The 16,091-nt window shown below is 47.3% G+C and overlaps 1 protein-coding gene across 3 annotated transcripts in view; it reads left to right on the forward strand.

The window, feature by feature from the left end:
* Positions 1–12,126, forward strand: part of LOC144140962 (uncharacterized) — a 30,930-nt gene extending 18,804 nt beyond the window's left edge. For all 3 annotated transcript variants that reach the window (XR_013316400.1, XR_013316401.1, XM_077672447.1), the window contains exons 6-8: positions 1,675–1,782; positions 5,153–5,434; positions 9,960–12,126. Coding sequence is in view for 1 of the 3 variants with exons in the window: in XM_077672447.1 (XP_077528573.1) it covers positions 5,204–5,434; positions 9,960–10,133 (405 nt within the window). In the remaining 2 variants the exon portion in view is untranslated. The remainder of the gene's footprint in view (positions 1–1,674; positions 1,783–5,152; positions 5,435–9,959) is intronic.
* The last annotated feature ends 3,965 nt before the right edge of the window (positions 12,127–16,091 follow it).

The following is a 16,091-nucleotide window of genomic DNA, read 5'->3' on the forward strand; positions in this document are numbered from 1 at the left end:
CCCCCCCTCCCCCACCACACACTTTCGGAGGGCGCGAGCGCTCTCCGAAAGTGTGTGGTGGGGGAGGGGGGGGCAGTGTGCTGTGAAAGCCCCATACGCTCGTCTGCGCGGGAGGAATGTGTGCGCGTGACTGTGTGCGTTCCCTGCCTAATACACGGCTCGCGGTACCTTCATGAACCGCACATTGCGCCTCCCACGTAGAGGCTCATCGCTGCCGTCCAGAGAACTTACGAGTGAAGCTGCCTCAGCGCACTGGTGGTGCGCCCAGATTTCTCATTGGGAGGTATCGTAATCACCAGCCCATTTTTGTGCTTGCTTTTCCTACTGTACGTGCCGGCATAGCACTGCCACTTTTTTTTTTTTCGCTGACTATCGTAAAAGCCACCGCAACGAAGTTCCTAAGTAAGTTAACGCAGGCGCTGCCGGTCCATTAGGTATATTTTGCCTCAAATTGTACCTAGTTTCTTTGCACTAAACAACGGCCAGATGCATGACAAGCGCCAGCAGTTCATGAGTTTCGAACGCTGTGGATTATATAAACTTCTTGGCTTTCGAAGGCCGTGGGTTATCCCGCAACGACTGCCGCTGCGACGGAACGTCCTGTGGCTCTACGTGGGTCCGGCGAGCAAGATACGCTGACAAGGCGAGCTCCTGAAGTGCTCCGCACCTAAAATACGTATACATGTTACAAACTAGATGATACAATTCATGACGTCGAATTTATTTTGTTTGTTTGTTAGCCGCCCGTAGCCGCGCGAGTTTAACTTATCTGATTATTTTGTCGTATGTTACGCTCACAATACTCTTTGTATTGAAAAGGCGTAAACTTGTCGACAAGTAGCGCACACAAGCAGGGACAAGAAAGAAAACACGGAGAAAAAAGCCCTGCCTAAAAGGAGCCGGTGTACTTATTCGGGCTCACATTGAAAAGTAGGGGAATCACACTCTTCTTGGATAACACTGCCATCCTGTTAGAGTTCCAACAAATGTGAAGAAAGATTGGAGAAGTTTTGCACATCTTCCGTCACAATAAAGGATGTGCGAGCCACCCACCCCTAGCATTGTCAGATAAGGACCTATCGTAGCTTTTTGGTATGGAATTACTAAGAGTGAACACGTTTGGTTGTGTGCGCCGACAAATAGTTGCTCACATTGTAGTGGGCTGTGCTAAATGGTACAAATAGCTGGGAATAAAATGTCAGTTAGAAGCGCCTGTCCGTGTTTCTGTTGTCCCCATTTGCATGCGCAGTTCGTCAGGATGTGTCCACTTCCGTTAGGCGGTCTCGCAGTTATAGAGTCCGTAAAATGAATTATTCTTGTTTGATCTCCCATTTTTTCGATTGAATACGATGGTTCTATAAATGAGACTTCAGAAATAAATGTATTCCCGACAAATGCCGCAGCATTCAATTCGGTGGCGCAGAACCGTTTATAGACTGTTTGTCTGTATCCTCGTGTTTACTTCTTTTCCATTTCGGAGTAAATTTCGATCCAATCAACTTTATTTCGTGCAAGAACTTTGGTTCTCTGTCTTCAAATGTTTTCCCATTTCTCTTACGCCAGAAGTGGTAGTCCTGTATGTTGTTTCTGCATCTGTCGCGCAGTAAAGCTTTTGGGTAGTTTTTAATCTCTTTCAAAACCAACGCATGCAGATTGTATATTTCTTCTGCGCAGGCCCAGCGCACGTGACGAAGGAGCAACTTTCCGAAGTGGCTTACAAGGGCACTGGGATCTTCCCAGGATACCAAAGAAACATCTCAAAAGTGCCTGACAATACTTCACGTGAGTTAACATTTCGCTTGTGCTTCCTTGTTCTAATTTCTAGGGCATATAGTGCACGCATAGAATTTGCACATATACTACATGACAAAACATTTTGACTGGAGAAACCACTTGTGGTCGTCGTGCACAGTTGCACTTCTGGTTTGCCTTATCATCGCATAACTTCGCGAATCAGCGACATTCCCTCTCGAATTTGTGCTGCATCGTAAATAACAAGACCCTTAATTATGCCTGCACGCCGCTGTACCTTAACTGTCCTATCACTAGGGCCAATAATGGCTGTACAGTTTGCAGAATTCAACGTCTCTGGAAGACGCTGTTAAAACTTCGTTGTTTAATTACCAAAGCAACATTGAACGATCGCAGTGCCCTATAACAGAAAATCTAGGGTGCTTTAGAGGGCGTTCTTTCCGCTGCATAACTGAAATGGCGATTCGAATTCTTCAAATTTAACCGGGGAAGAGTACTTGTAAAAATGCTTTTCAGCAGGTAATGTAATAGTTGCATCAACACTTACTCAAATCAGACGCTACTAAGGTAACACATCCTGTACGGGTACATTTTACTGCATTTATTTCAATGGCGTCGACGCGTCGCAAGCGACGTGTCGACTGCAGTTCTTTAGGCATTGAGATGGCTGCTACGAGTACGAGAAGCGGTTTTAAGCTGAATTATAATAAATGATAATACCCTTGTTTGAAAAACTCGCAATAAGGCGAGCTTGATTTGCGATAGTCATACTTCATCATGGGAAACCCTCCATCTATTATGACCGGACCAAGGCCATTTCGTCCGTTGGTTGCACCAAGCCATCATACCTGACCGTCTATGGTCAATATATTTCTCTTTTGCCCACTACTTCTGTCATTAGAATTCTTCTTATCAATAGCTTCACTTTCGCTAAAGCAGAATGTACCCCGAGATATATGAGAAAGAGTGTAGATTCTGCGGGCAATTGGGCACGCTCCGGCACGTCATCGGAGAGTGCGATTTCACCGATCGCTATCCCCCCACCCCTTACCCAATCCTCCATCACCCTTCCCACATCCCTTAACGAGCGATGGGAGACCTTGCTAACCAGCCCCGCCTTGGATAACCAGCTCGTCCTGATCTCCAGGGGCCAGGCAGCCGCGGAAGCATATAGGTCCCGTGAAGAGGGAACCACCCCATCCGGCACGTAGTCGCCGCAATTTTGTGCGGCTAAATAAAGTTGTTCTCTCTCTCTCTTTCACTTTCGCTACACACGTGATGACTTAGAACCATACTCAGCCATAATTAGTTCCAAAACATTCTGTTGAAACAGGCATCGTACAGTTTTGTGCTATTATTTTCATTCATGCGAAAGTGAATCTCCTATCGCTACTTCTCCTGACAAGGCAAAAATGCGTGGCTTTCTTAATTACACAGAAGTTGTGGCCACCACAGTGACCTTATGAACAGGTTTTTGGTGATCTCTTCATTGGTTATTGTGACATACATATATGCCTGCCACCTCATCACTTATTACGAAATTTTAAAATGGTCTTAGGCTTCATTTAAACAACACCTGGAAACCCTGCTGTCATGCACTGCAGTAAAACTCCAGTAAAAGAGCAGTCTTAAGTGTCAGTATTGATCATAAGCTGATAGCCGCATACTTACTAAATAAAAAAATAACGTGTTCCGAAATATTTAAGGCAAACAATATTCCCAAACTACACTCGTGGAATCGCTGCTTTGAATGGTACCGCTGCCTCACGGCGAAGAATTTGCTGTTCGCTGGGAGTACTTATTGGTGTAAGTTGGGCTTCAACTATCTGTATATAAATTGCTGTGTAGATGGCTTCTACTCGAAAACATAGATGTCCGTTCATGCAGTTAACTCCGTTATAAAAAAAACTACTGACAATTCGTCTGACCATTGTTTCATTTTTTTCACTTTCCTCCTTGAGCATCTGGTGCATCACTTCCGTTTCTATACTGTATATTCAGGTTAATCCATGATGGCAAAGAGAATTGACCAATATTTTAAAGAATGTATAAAAGTCTTGTAACTACATTTTATTTTTCTTATGTGAGAGCTAACTGTATTGGCAAAAAATGTAAACCCCAAAATAAATAAAGCGGCCTCATAGTGGATTAGATATGGAGTTTAAAATGGCCAGTGTGCGGTACGCTAAAGGGGAGTGGAGTGGCTCAATAAACGGCTGGGCCTCAATGTATAACCTGATCAAGTAATGCTGTCGTATCGCTCCAGCAAAGACAAGTGATTAGATTGAAAATAAAATGTGATGATTTTGCGGCTCGATGGGCATCATCCTTTACCCCACCACGGCTCGCTGACACTGGTTGACTAAACTCGACCCTAGTGAATCAGGCGGCTTAGCCCTAAAGGTGCTGATTTGAGCACGTTAAAATACAAGTAGAAATGAGAGACGTGGCGAAGTACTTTATGACTTCGCCGAATATTAGTGACAGGAGAATGAAACTGACAGGACTGGGATAAATTTGGCAGTTGGAGACTAATTATAGATAGCCGGGTGGAAATTTTGGCAATTTACCTCGAATGGTCTCGCACTCACTGCACAGGAAGTCCTTAAAGGATCCATGAAGAGAAAATACAACTTTGTTTAATTTGAAAGAACTAGGATTCAGTATCTCACTCAGCTCCATTACAGCCACGAAAGGTGTTTTTTAACGAAAAAAAAAGCAAGAAGTATTAAAAACTTTAAAATTTGCGCCACAGTGACCTGTTATGAGCAAGAATGACGTCATACAGGCCAACAATAAAACAATTTTCAGTGCGTTAACTGCACGTTAGCATTCAGGTGATGCGGTGAAATGGAACTAGAGGCCCCATTACAGACGTCCAGTCATGTGTCGTCGCGACAGGTCAGTTAGGCGGCCGCCAATCGCACAAAGAAGGTTCTGTGAGGTCACAGAAAAGTTTCTGAAAATTGTCTAGGGGGTCGCGACTGCTTCACACGTTTTCTTTAATATTTCCGTTATTCGTTCGAAGATTGTGATGATATTGGTATCTATGTTATCGGGACTAAGCAGTCTTTCTAATAAACCCAACTTGTAATTTGTCTTTATGGCTCCTTTAAAAGCCCTCGTAGCATTGTCTGCGTGTGTTTTACCTTGAGCTCACGCTCCAAGACAAAGCCCAGAGGATTCCCGCCATGCGTGATGTGCTTATCAATATTCAGTTCTCCAATATTTCTTAATATAGATGGAGCATTCCACTTCCAGATGTGCGTTTTGATGTCTCATTCTGCTCATGTCTCAGTCAATACACTGAGAGACTCAATGATACGTTAGTGTATTTTTTTATCCGCTGGCAGCCCTTTTCACAATGTGACATTTGCATCATCTGCTTACCCTTGCGCAGGGGGACCCAAGCTCAGTTTTCGAAAAGGCGCTGTTTTCGTGCATCATCGGAATGTTCCAGCAGAGGGAAATTCTGCTGAGGCAACTCGAGGGCACCGCGGCTGTCCCACGCCGCTGGGTGCAATTTGTCGAGTTTATGTCCCACCTTGTTGCCGGACTGCGATGCAAATCTGGACATGCCACTGGATGCACCGCCTCCTGCTCAGAAACACAGCTGGCCGTGATGCTCACTAAGAGCCTATTTATGATGCTCAGGGCTGCTCCGCTGTCGCACGAGGCAGAGGTGAGCTACCGCTGCCGTTCACAATTCTAGTGCGCATCTCCTTTTGTGTCCAACAATCACTGCCAAACAACCACATGACCATCCCACGGTCTTGGGAATAATACAACGCATCTGTGCTTTGTTTGTTGAAATTCCTGTTGTTACGCTTACACTTGTGCGATTCCATGTTATTGCGATCACACAGAAATTCCTCGTCGCAGTTCTGTAGCAAATTTATCATAAGTTCTTTATGTTTAAATGACCTGCGTAGGTGTTTCACCAGTGTCCGTGCAGTTAAAGGGACACTGAAGTGATATGTAAACATTGCGGGATTACTAGCGCAAATTGTAGTCCGGAGTCCCCAGGCCATGTTTCGACCACTCTAGGCGCGTTTACGCGATTTTATTTAGTAGAAAAACTAATTCGAAAACGCTGTCCTCCTCTCTTTACGCTCGCCCATTTTCTGTGGCGTTTTCGTGTGACGTCAGGAGGGGATGAGCTGGCAATTGGCTGCGCCACGGCTGCGCTACTGCACGGCTCCCCGGCCGACAGAGTCAGTCGGCCCAGCGTTTCGTCCGCCGGCCGCCGGCGGGTCGTCGCAATCAAGGAGGTTAAAAAAAAATTGCTTGGTCGCAATTCGTTCGCTTAGTTGAAACGAAGCCAGGACACGTTTGTGAATGGAAGAATGTGCCTTTCTTTACTTGGTTTGTTTGTACACTGTATCTAGCTCCAAGTCAAGGTCGCTTCACACAAGCGCTGCACATGCGACGCTTCGCTGACTGGTACGCCAGTAGGAAAATATAAGGCCTCTTGAAGGCGGGAGAAGAGTCAGCAAAGTCAATATAGGTACTAAGCAAATAAAATCAACTGATATTTTTACCGTACAGCGTAAAACTAGGGCGCGGGAAGCACTTTTTTGCGCTGGGCGAACAAGCACAGCGGTCAGCAGCACGACTACGCATCTGCGAACGCTTTTCCGTCTACGAAATGCAATTGCTAGACGTGAGCTGCTGTGGAAACTCGGGCGACGCTTACTGCACGATCGCAGTACAACAAATAGTCACCTAAGCGGCTTGAAATGCCAAAACTAAATAAAAGTGTAAACCGGTTGTACAATATATACCCTATATTAGCAAGGCTTTCGCGTCCCGCTCCGTAGCCTATCAGTCTGGGGCGCTAGGAATTCACCGTAAATGTTTTGCGAGTCACGAGTTCGAATCCCCGCGGGTACGTGCTTTTTTTTTTTTTTTTTTTTGTAAGTTAACTTTTTTGTTTTCCGCCGATGTTTTCTATATTGAGTTCACCTTTTTTGGGGCCGCAACGTTCATGGCTACACGAACTAGTTCACAAAACGCGCGCAGGCTGGCACTGGCGCGCTAGCGAGTTCTCGTTGGCGTGCTGTTGCCATAAGCACCGACTGCTTGCAGGCAGTGGGCACAGGCCAGAATGAACAGACCCTTGGCCTGGTGCGAGCACGCTTTTTACGATACAGGCATGAGGGAGGCAAGCTCCAAATATGGGGGAAAAGCGCATGACATTTGGGCGTCTGCGGGTACGCGGAGGGCGTTCATGCACTGCGTAGGTCTCGGCTAGTGAATGCTACGACTACAAGCCGTCCTGGGAGGCTTATCTTGTGCATTTTACAGCCGACAACATGGCAGAAGCGCGGTACGATGATTACTGAGATATTGAGAATGCCCATCCAACAAAGCCATTGGTTATGTTTTACAGAACCGAAACCGAAACTTGTGTGATTGCTAACCTTGGGCATCGTCCAATCACGGCGCCCCTCCTCTCAACGTCACAGCCTTAGTTGGTGCGGCCGCCGCAAACCGCGCATGGTAGTTTTTCTTCTTTCGCGCTTTGTAAAATAATTACCGATTTGTCAACCGGATAAACGATGAAAAGTGTGCTAATTTGAGCCAGTCTACGCAGTGCAAGCAAAAACGGGAGCTTGACAAATTCACTTCAGTGTCCCTTTAATATTCGCACGTGGTGACGACTGGTGCTTTAGTGCTGCCATACGTGCTGATGCATTGGCTATCTGTTAGGTGACTGCGGCGCGAGCTGCTGCCGCCTACTCCTAGAAATGCCTGGGGCACTTACTCTGTTTCATATTTCATTAACAATTTTGCCTGTCTTCGCCTTAATCACAGCTATGGTCACGCTAGTATGAAGATGCATTTAAAGGGGCTCTGAATAGGTTTGAAAACGCAATGGGCATAGATCTTTCGCTCTTTCCTCTCGCGTCATATCGCTGTGGATTTTACGATCTAATAGGCGCTGAGCAAGACATATAAAGACAATTGTCAGTGCCTTTGCGCTCCGAAATACACGCAGCAAAATACTGCAATTTACTGCATAGCTATCGCATAAACACAAAAATGCATTTCAACGCGCACATAACACAATTAAAACAGGCTCAATCAGCAAAACGCGTGCATTGAATATACAGGGTATTTTAGCAAGGGCTTTATCTACTACAACTCTTTTACACAAAAAAAAAATGTATTCCATTTGCAAATAATGAGGTCAGCAAGGCATTGATAGTTGCGCTGTTTGCTTGCACTTGCTTCCGAAACACTGGCTTAGCCACCGCCTAACGAAGCCACTGAAGCACCGGGGTTATTGGGGATTACAGAACTCTTTAAATATAAAGCAACAAATACAGGCCCATGTTTTGCAGCCGACCTGAGAAAAAAGAAACAGCATTGTATTGACGTGACACTTTCCACTCTGTGCTCAACTTTCCCTAATTCCCGAATTTTTATTCAAAGCCATGCAAGGTACCGTCTTCATTCGAGTCACCTCCGCTCACTAGCTGTTGAACGTCATAGGAGTGAAGAAAAAGTTGTTCTAACCAGTATACGACCCTCGTTGCGACCAATTTCTCAATCTGCTTCTCGATCTCCCTCTTCCCCTCTTTTATGGTGTTGTGGTAGCTGGTAGCAGTTCGGCTTACCCGCACACCTCCCCCTCTTTCTCACCCCCAAAGTTGCGAAAAGATTCCAGTCGTTGTGACGTGTCATTTCAACATCGTTTTTAGCGGTCTCAAAGGAAACACATGTCCGTTGACCCTACAAGTCCTCCGCAACTTGCACCCGCTGGTTCAATTTCCACCTGCACAGCTAATAGAGGAGGGGGGTGTCTACTTTCCCCGACGCGCCAGGACCATCGTCCTACCAGTGAAACCACCAAGTGCACGCGGCTGTCATCCACCACGTACCAGGCTAGGGGTCCACCGCTCGTGCTTCTCGAGAAAATCGGCTCTGCGGAAGCTGACACTGACCGCATTGCTCTTACATAGTTCGGCGGGTGCATGGCTTCCTCTCTTAGGCACAACGCTGTCATCGACAGGCGGACAATCGCCGGTGCAGTGGCGCGGGAAACACACTGAGCTAGTTTGACACAAGGGCCACAGTCCACCCAAAGTGTTGGTTACAAGAAAAAATTACCCCCCCTCCCCTCACGGGAACCCCTGTGTAGATGCGACGCATAGGGGGTTCCGTTGTTGTTTCCGTTAGGTTGATTCTCCCACGCATGAAACGTGCCGTGAACCATCTGCCGCGGCTATGACGCAACATGGCGCGGCTATAACGCAATACAATCCAACACAATTCACTTTATTCCAATCCAAATCTAATCCGATCCAAGCCAAGCCAATCGAATCCAATCCAATGCCCCTCGCGAGAGAGGGTTCGCTATCGGAGAGGCGGTGAGCGGTGGAGCGCGCAGCTCGCGCGGCGAGGAGAATGGGGGAGGGGTGTGGACAGACAACGACAACGCCGTATGGAGGGACAAGGCGAGTGAAGGAGATGCCGTCGCATCTAAAAAACGTGCAATGCTTACTGTGAACCGGCTCGCAGAGGAAGGACAGCAGTGTTGTCAGCGAGCCACTCTCCGTTTGCGGTCACTGCATTCAGTCCTCGCATTAGTTCGCTGGAGTACTCCGTCGGCTCGAAGATCACTCGAGGGAGACGTTGCAGGGCGTAGCACGTTAGTCGTGGCCGGTTCCACAATGTTCACAACGAGTGCGGTTGGCGGGAAGCACCTCATATCTATTCGTGCGGGCGCTTTCACATTCACATAAAAAGTGTCGGAGACGCTAGCGGTCACACGACACACGGCACCAACTGGCGGCCATATTGTAAGGAGGTGCAGTTGAGGGAACGATGGAGGAGGAGAAGTAGGACGTGGGGGATATTTTTATCTCATTAGGACCAGCGGGTTATGCACAGCCAGATTCCCTATTTGGGTGGGGGGAGGGGGAGGTACAGTCGCGGAAAATTCGCCACCTTACGACGGCGCTTGGCCAGCAGAGTAACCTGGTAGATTTCCCGCCATCATACTACCAAAAGGTGGAGTAATCCGCGTGGCGTGATGAGTTTTAATGACGTATTTCAGCCGAAAAACTCCCAGTTAGGGTAATTTTTGTTTTGTGTGCTGTAGCATCCTCAACAAACGAAACGTACTCACGCGAAACGCGAGGTGTCGCCGAAGAACATGCTGTTCAGCAGCGTAATAATTTATTCCTGTCTTCTTTCAGCTGGAGTGCGTTTGCAACGTTCTCAAAGAGGCCGGAGAGTATCTGGAGTATCTGTTGTACCCCGAACTGCTAGCAGCCCTGGAGAAACGACTGCGGGTGATCTCCCAAGAAGGCGCCATCCACATCCACCGCTTCAAGTTGTTAAAGCTTTGTCTTTCGAATGCACATGGCTGAAAGAAAAATGCCGACAGAGGAAAACCGGAAGAGTGCCGAAGAGAGATGATAGCGTTGTTCTCTAGGGAACGGGATCTGTGGTCCACGGACGTCTTTTGCTGTACCATGACATTGAATTTATTGGTTCGGTGTGGTGGGAGTACCAGCGAACAATAAAACGTAGAAAGATTACACCATCTTCCCGTGGGGAACCCTGATGAGGATGCGTAGCATCATGGGGGTTCCGTGTGGTTCCATTGTGTTGCCGTTATGTTGAGTGTGGTGTTTAGTAGCGCCGGAGGGAATTCCGCGTCCCGGTCCACACCGGTGCCAAAGGCACACAAGTACCGTTGTGTTACGGTGAGTAGGCGGTGGTCCTCGAGGCGCGGAAACTCGTCCATCATGTTCTTATTGTCAGCGTAGGTGAGGTAAAGGTTGTTGACGTTGGTTCACCGGCTGAGAACAACGTACACGCCCTCCTCTTCGCAGCTTTGTCTTCTTCTTCTTCAGCGGTTTTCCTACAGGAAGATGACGACGGTGGTTGAACGCGAAGCTACCTCGTAATGGACTCTTTGGTTGGCCAATCCCTACGAGCATCCTGCCACAATCATCCGAGGCGCTTCGGACGGGGCACGGACGCGGGACATCCCCCCGAGCAAGAGATGCTTCGCATCTAAACTTTTGATTCAGCGGTTCCCCTACAGGAAGATGACGACGGTGGTTGAACGCGAAGCTATCTCGGGAGGGATTCTTTGGTTGGCCAATCCCTAGGGGCATTCTGCCACAATCATCATCAGAGGCGCTGTGCGGACGGGGCACGGACGCGGGACATCCATGGCGCGTAATTCCCTCCGGCGCTACTAAACACCACACTCAACATAACGGCAACACAATGGAACCACACGGAACCTCCATGATGCTTCGCATCCTCATCACGGGAAGATGGTGTAATTTTTCCACGTTTTATTGCTCGCTCGTACTCCCACGCCCAAAAACCAAACTGAACCCAACTAATAAACTCAAAGTCATGGTACAGCCAAAAGACGTCCGCATCTAAAACTCATTCGGTGAGATTTTGTGAGATTTCAGGGCCGACTAGCAGGAAGCCGACACGGCGAGTCCGGATTAAAATCGGTGGGTTGGGGGATTTGCAGGCAAAGAGAAAGCATTGGGGCAATTGACAATAGTGGACAAAACTAGAATAGGATTCATGTTTATTTCGAAGCGTGAAGTTTGGTCTCTTTTCGGACCTAGGCAAAGAAGCGAAACCAAGACGTAATCTCGCTAAGTGTGAACTGGAAGGGTGAATATTGATACCTGTCAAATCCAATTTCAGGTCAAAGCTGCAATGTCAGCCTTTAGTTGGCAAGTAACAAGAGGGCGGGGGTTCTGACGTCGTTCCGGTGGTCGCATAATACTGGCCCGGGGTCCGCAGGTGGCCGACCTCAGCCATAGATAATAGGAACTTTACAGCTGCCTCCATCCTGAGAGCAGCAGAGGGCTATGATATGACATCTGTCTGTTCTTTGTAAGACTCCGCATCACCCACACACTCTGTGGTGTAGATGTGGTTGAATGGGCAGCACACAAAAGGTGCTTCTGGGTAGATGGCAGTGCGGACAAAGCCAACAGGGGTGTCTGCTGTTCTTCCGAATAAAGAGCTGAAGAGGTGTACGCAGCGTACATGTTTCCACCTGCCGAAGCATCTTAGCTATACGAGTGTTCCTTCGTAAAAGTATACGCAGAAGATGTAAATTCCTGATCAGGAACCGCCCAAGTCCCGCTAGCAACATGGTGTCAGCGCAAACTGATGTTACATTTTTTTTTTTAATGCGTTCAAACTCAGTTTTGACAACTAAGCCATTGCTTTGAAGCAATATAAACCCAAATAGCTTTAAAAATGCCTAGGTTAACCCTATTACCTTAGAAGCTCGTACAAAACAAGAGCTGGTTGTCATGCTACGGGTATGAAATAGCCTCCTGAAAGAGGCGAAATAAAACTGGTGGTACCCATGGTGTGACCCCTCCGGTCTTCTTGGGCATGACGCTGGGCTGCAGAGGTCGGTGTGGCTCACTCCTTGGTGTAATGTATGCCACGTGCTCCTTTTATGACCGTGGAGGGCGATACAAGCATATGATTATAAAGGGTAAGTGAAGAGCTGACATTTCGGGCAGACGATCACTTGCTCCTAGACGCAAGAGACAACCTACGCATTCACCTCAAAGTCGTGAACACCAGGAATAACTCGACACACTGAACTATTTCGCTAACAAGGCATTTGGAGCATAATGTACCGTATTTTCAAGATTATAACGTACCCTGATTGCAACACGGAGGTAAGTTTACATCGGAAAACTCGAAAATACATTTGACGCCTTTTTTGACGCGCGAATATGAAATGTATGACACCACTTAGACGAAGAAGACATTTTATTTGACGCACGCATCTTGGGCAGCGAATGTTTTTTGTTCTTCATAAACATGCTTATCCAGCTCATAACAGATAAACCAACAAAAGCGAAGTACTCAAATAAAATAGAAAAAGCCCAACGTAGCAATTTATGGTGGTGATTCCATGCTCTGTCTCATTTTCCTATTATTTCATTACTTCCTTTCGCGAAATCCCGAACATGCATCGAAGCGGCGTGTGGCTGGTACGTGACATTGCGATACAACAATAATTATCGTAAGATCGGAAGTCATTATTCGTTGGTGGGCGTGGAGTTGGTGTCTTCTGTTTCTTCCTACCCTGCCCCCCTTCTCCCTCTTTGGCGTACACCTGCAGCCAAGATTGCAGCTGAAAATCAAAATTAAGCAGGAACAGCAGCGGCGCATGGCTTGCCCACGCATCACCAGGATTAGAGTTCCTGTATATGCTCCCTACGGGAGCACGCTCCCGTAGGGAGCATATACAGGAACTCTACTCCAGCCTAGCCCGATCGGGGCTGGCTAGAGCGCCCCACGGAAGTGACGTCACCTGTTTTTTGTTATTATTTCTTTGATTTGGTCGTCGTTGTTGATCGCCGAAACTAGTACGAAGTACCATGCCGGCCGTGCAAAGCGGCCGTGCCGGCACTCATGTTTAGGTCGGCTGTGCTTTTCATTGTTTACGATGAAAAGCACGCGCTTTTTGTACGCGCCGCAAGCGCAGGCTGATAACTCTCCTCCTTGGTACATCGGCTGTCGTTCGGTGTTGTATTATCTACGGCGCACCTGCGGGCTAGGCAAAACCACTCTGAGTGGAGGATTCGGAGGATTGTGTTGCACGTTTAAATTCGCCGGCTTTTGTAACCGCACTTATTTCTTTTTATTTTGGAAGGTGTGTGTGCGCCCCATATCACGCCATCAGGTTTGATCTGCTGTGGCTCAATAGGGAAGAATGGGTCTGTGTCCTCAAACGTGGGCACTGGCTGAAGACTCTGCCGGTAAAGGTCTAAATAGTGTTGCACGAAGGCTGCTTGCGCTCCCATTTAGATCATAGAATCTGTGGCTTTTGTGGGGAGAAGAATAGGCCGAAGGAATACCTTTGATAAGGCCCTCGAGTTCTCTTGGGTCTAGATTACTGGTGCCCAGTGCACTTGATCTTCCACTGTGGTGCACTGTAGTACGCGCCGCTGAACACCAGCGTTTTTGTCCGTATAGTCTTGGCGCAGCAGCCTGAAATGTTTTAAAACCTCACCATACTTTTTGTGCATAAAAAGACCAGCAGGTGCCTTATTTTGGAGAGTGAAATCAGCACAGCTGGGACAAAATTAAGAGGCCTGAATTGTATTAGATGTGACAAAAAAGATGTTTGGAGTAAACGCGTACGTGTTAATATGCCTCTTTTCGTCGTGCCTACAACTCTGTATATTTGGTCATGTTGTACCAACTTTTTCGAGCTTCCAAAGTTACAAGGTACACTGCAGTGCTACAAGTACTGATCACAAAGTGTCAAAAAATTTGGCTTCTGTTACAAGCACAACTTCGCCACCCTTGTTAGTGATGGCCTGCAAAGAATCACGCCGAAGCAGGAAGCACCGACCAATCCAGGAGATGCACTGTACTTCATTTCACCAACTTCACACACCGTTGTAAAAATTGTGCTGGTAACTAATAAACAGCGAGAGCACAGCGCTGTACCACACGCTGGTAAGGGCAGCAAATGTAGCGCCAATACAGTCTCCCACATAAACTGTGCCAACAGCTCCTGTCAACACCAAATTGATAAAAGCGTTGTTGCACATAATTTGTATTACAAACGTCATGAAAGTAGTGCGCATGTTGCTTCTGGTCATAGCAGCAGCTGTCCAACAGCCTACCACTGCAAGTGATGAAGAACCGGCCAACCATGTGACGTTTGTTGTCCAAAAAGAAAGAAGCATACAGGCCTTCGTTTTCTGACAAGCAGACTGGATGCTCATCACGCTGAAGCTCCCCAGCAGTCAGAGCTGTGTGTGCGCATCCGTTTACGCGTATACGTGCTGCCACGTGCACCTGCAGCTGGCAGCACGTGGCAGCAAGGTTCCATTCTACCAAGGTGCCGGTTTAGCGCCGTAGTGAGAGGATTTGGCTGCTGCTCTGGCGAAATGAGTTCAAGTACACCAGTCCATACAGTGGTGGCCCCGCCGACGCCACGTATATGTACGGTCAGTTTTCGCGTTTGATGTTACACCTTCGTCTTTAAAACTGGCGAAGCTTGCACTAAGTGACGCAAGGCGAGCTGGAGGATTTCTTTTTAGATCCTCCTGAAGCACTGAATGACACACCACCACGTATTGCGAAATTTGTTTATTTACGTGTTCCGTCGTCGCTTCTCACTGTGGCATGACACACCACCACGTATTGCGAAATTTGTTTATTTACGTGTTCCGTCGTCGCTTCTCACTGTGGCAGTAGTAGTCATCGTCATATAAGGTCCCTAAAATTATCGTCATATCCATCTTCCGCATGCATGACTGGCTGACCGGATTGCTTTGTCCGCAGGCTTTCCCATTCCTCCTAAAGTGAAATGCGTCGGCACGCGGTAGAACCGGCTTCGCGAGCTGGGCGTCTGCGAGGTGTCTTGTGCTCATCCTTGTGGCGCAGACGTACGTGACTGTTTTCCTGGTATTTTTCCGAGCACCACGGGCAAGCCAGGTTGATGCCGCACGCTCATCACAAAACGCGCGCACACGTGCGCGGTAAACGGCGGGAGTAACTATGACATGATGTTTTCTGATGACGCCGCACACATTACGGCCAGCAACGTATGGCGGCTGGTCGTAATTATTATTCATTTTATAATGAGCACAATAGCAGTATTGTCGTAAAAAATAACTGCAGCTAAATTATAAATCCTAATTGTTGTATGCTAGTGACATGTAAGAAAATCGGAAATGTAATAGTTATATCCCTTCGCTCACCAGCTGTACAAGTTGTACCTGCCCCATGAACCTTTAAATGCATGATTAGTCTCATGGCCATGAGCCATACATGCTCAACTGTTCCCAAAAGGACTAAGCAAACACACAACCTCCAAGAAAACACATCCGGCATTGGGAAGAAACATTTAAAATTGTCTCACTTTATTTGACCAACAACCAGTACATTTTGCTTTTATAACCCACAAAAGACCATCGCCAGCACTGCATTATGGCTGAAGAACTTTTCTGCAGTTGGCTTTGGCAACAAGCAGAATGCACCATTATGAACTGGAAACACATATGATAAGCCACAGCTTTTACCGCCCATTGGTTGCACTGGGTGTCAAGAGATAAAAAGGAAGAATCAGCAAAAATGATTTAATGTATGCACAATGATCAAACATTAATTCAGAGTGTAGAAAAACATCCCTTCCAGCATGTTCGGCTGATCAACCCATTTGTGACAGCCTTATCGAAGTGAAGGCAAGAACGAGCCCGTGGCAGGATTTCGATGCGGGCTTTAAGAACTGTAGGCTGTCTGCAGTCATAATTACTATTGCGCACCAAACACCCTAGTTCACTGAGTGCAGTGAA

This window comes from Haemaphysalis longicornis, unplaced genomic scaffold (assembly GCF_048455015.1).
Source record: "Haemaphysalis longicornis isolate Haplotype H1 unplaced genomic scaffold, Haemaphysalis longicornis Haplotype H1 scaffold_1, whole genome shotgun sequence".
Classification (NCBI taxonomy): Eukaryota; Metazoa; Arthropoda; class Arachnida; order Ixodida; family Ixodidae; genus Haemaphysalis; species Haemaphysalis longicornis.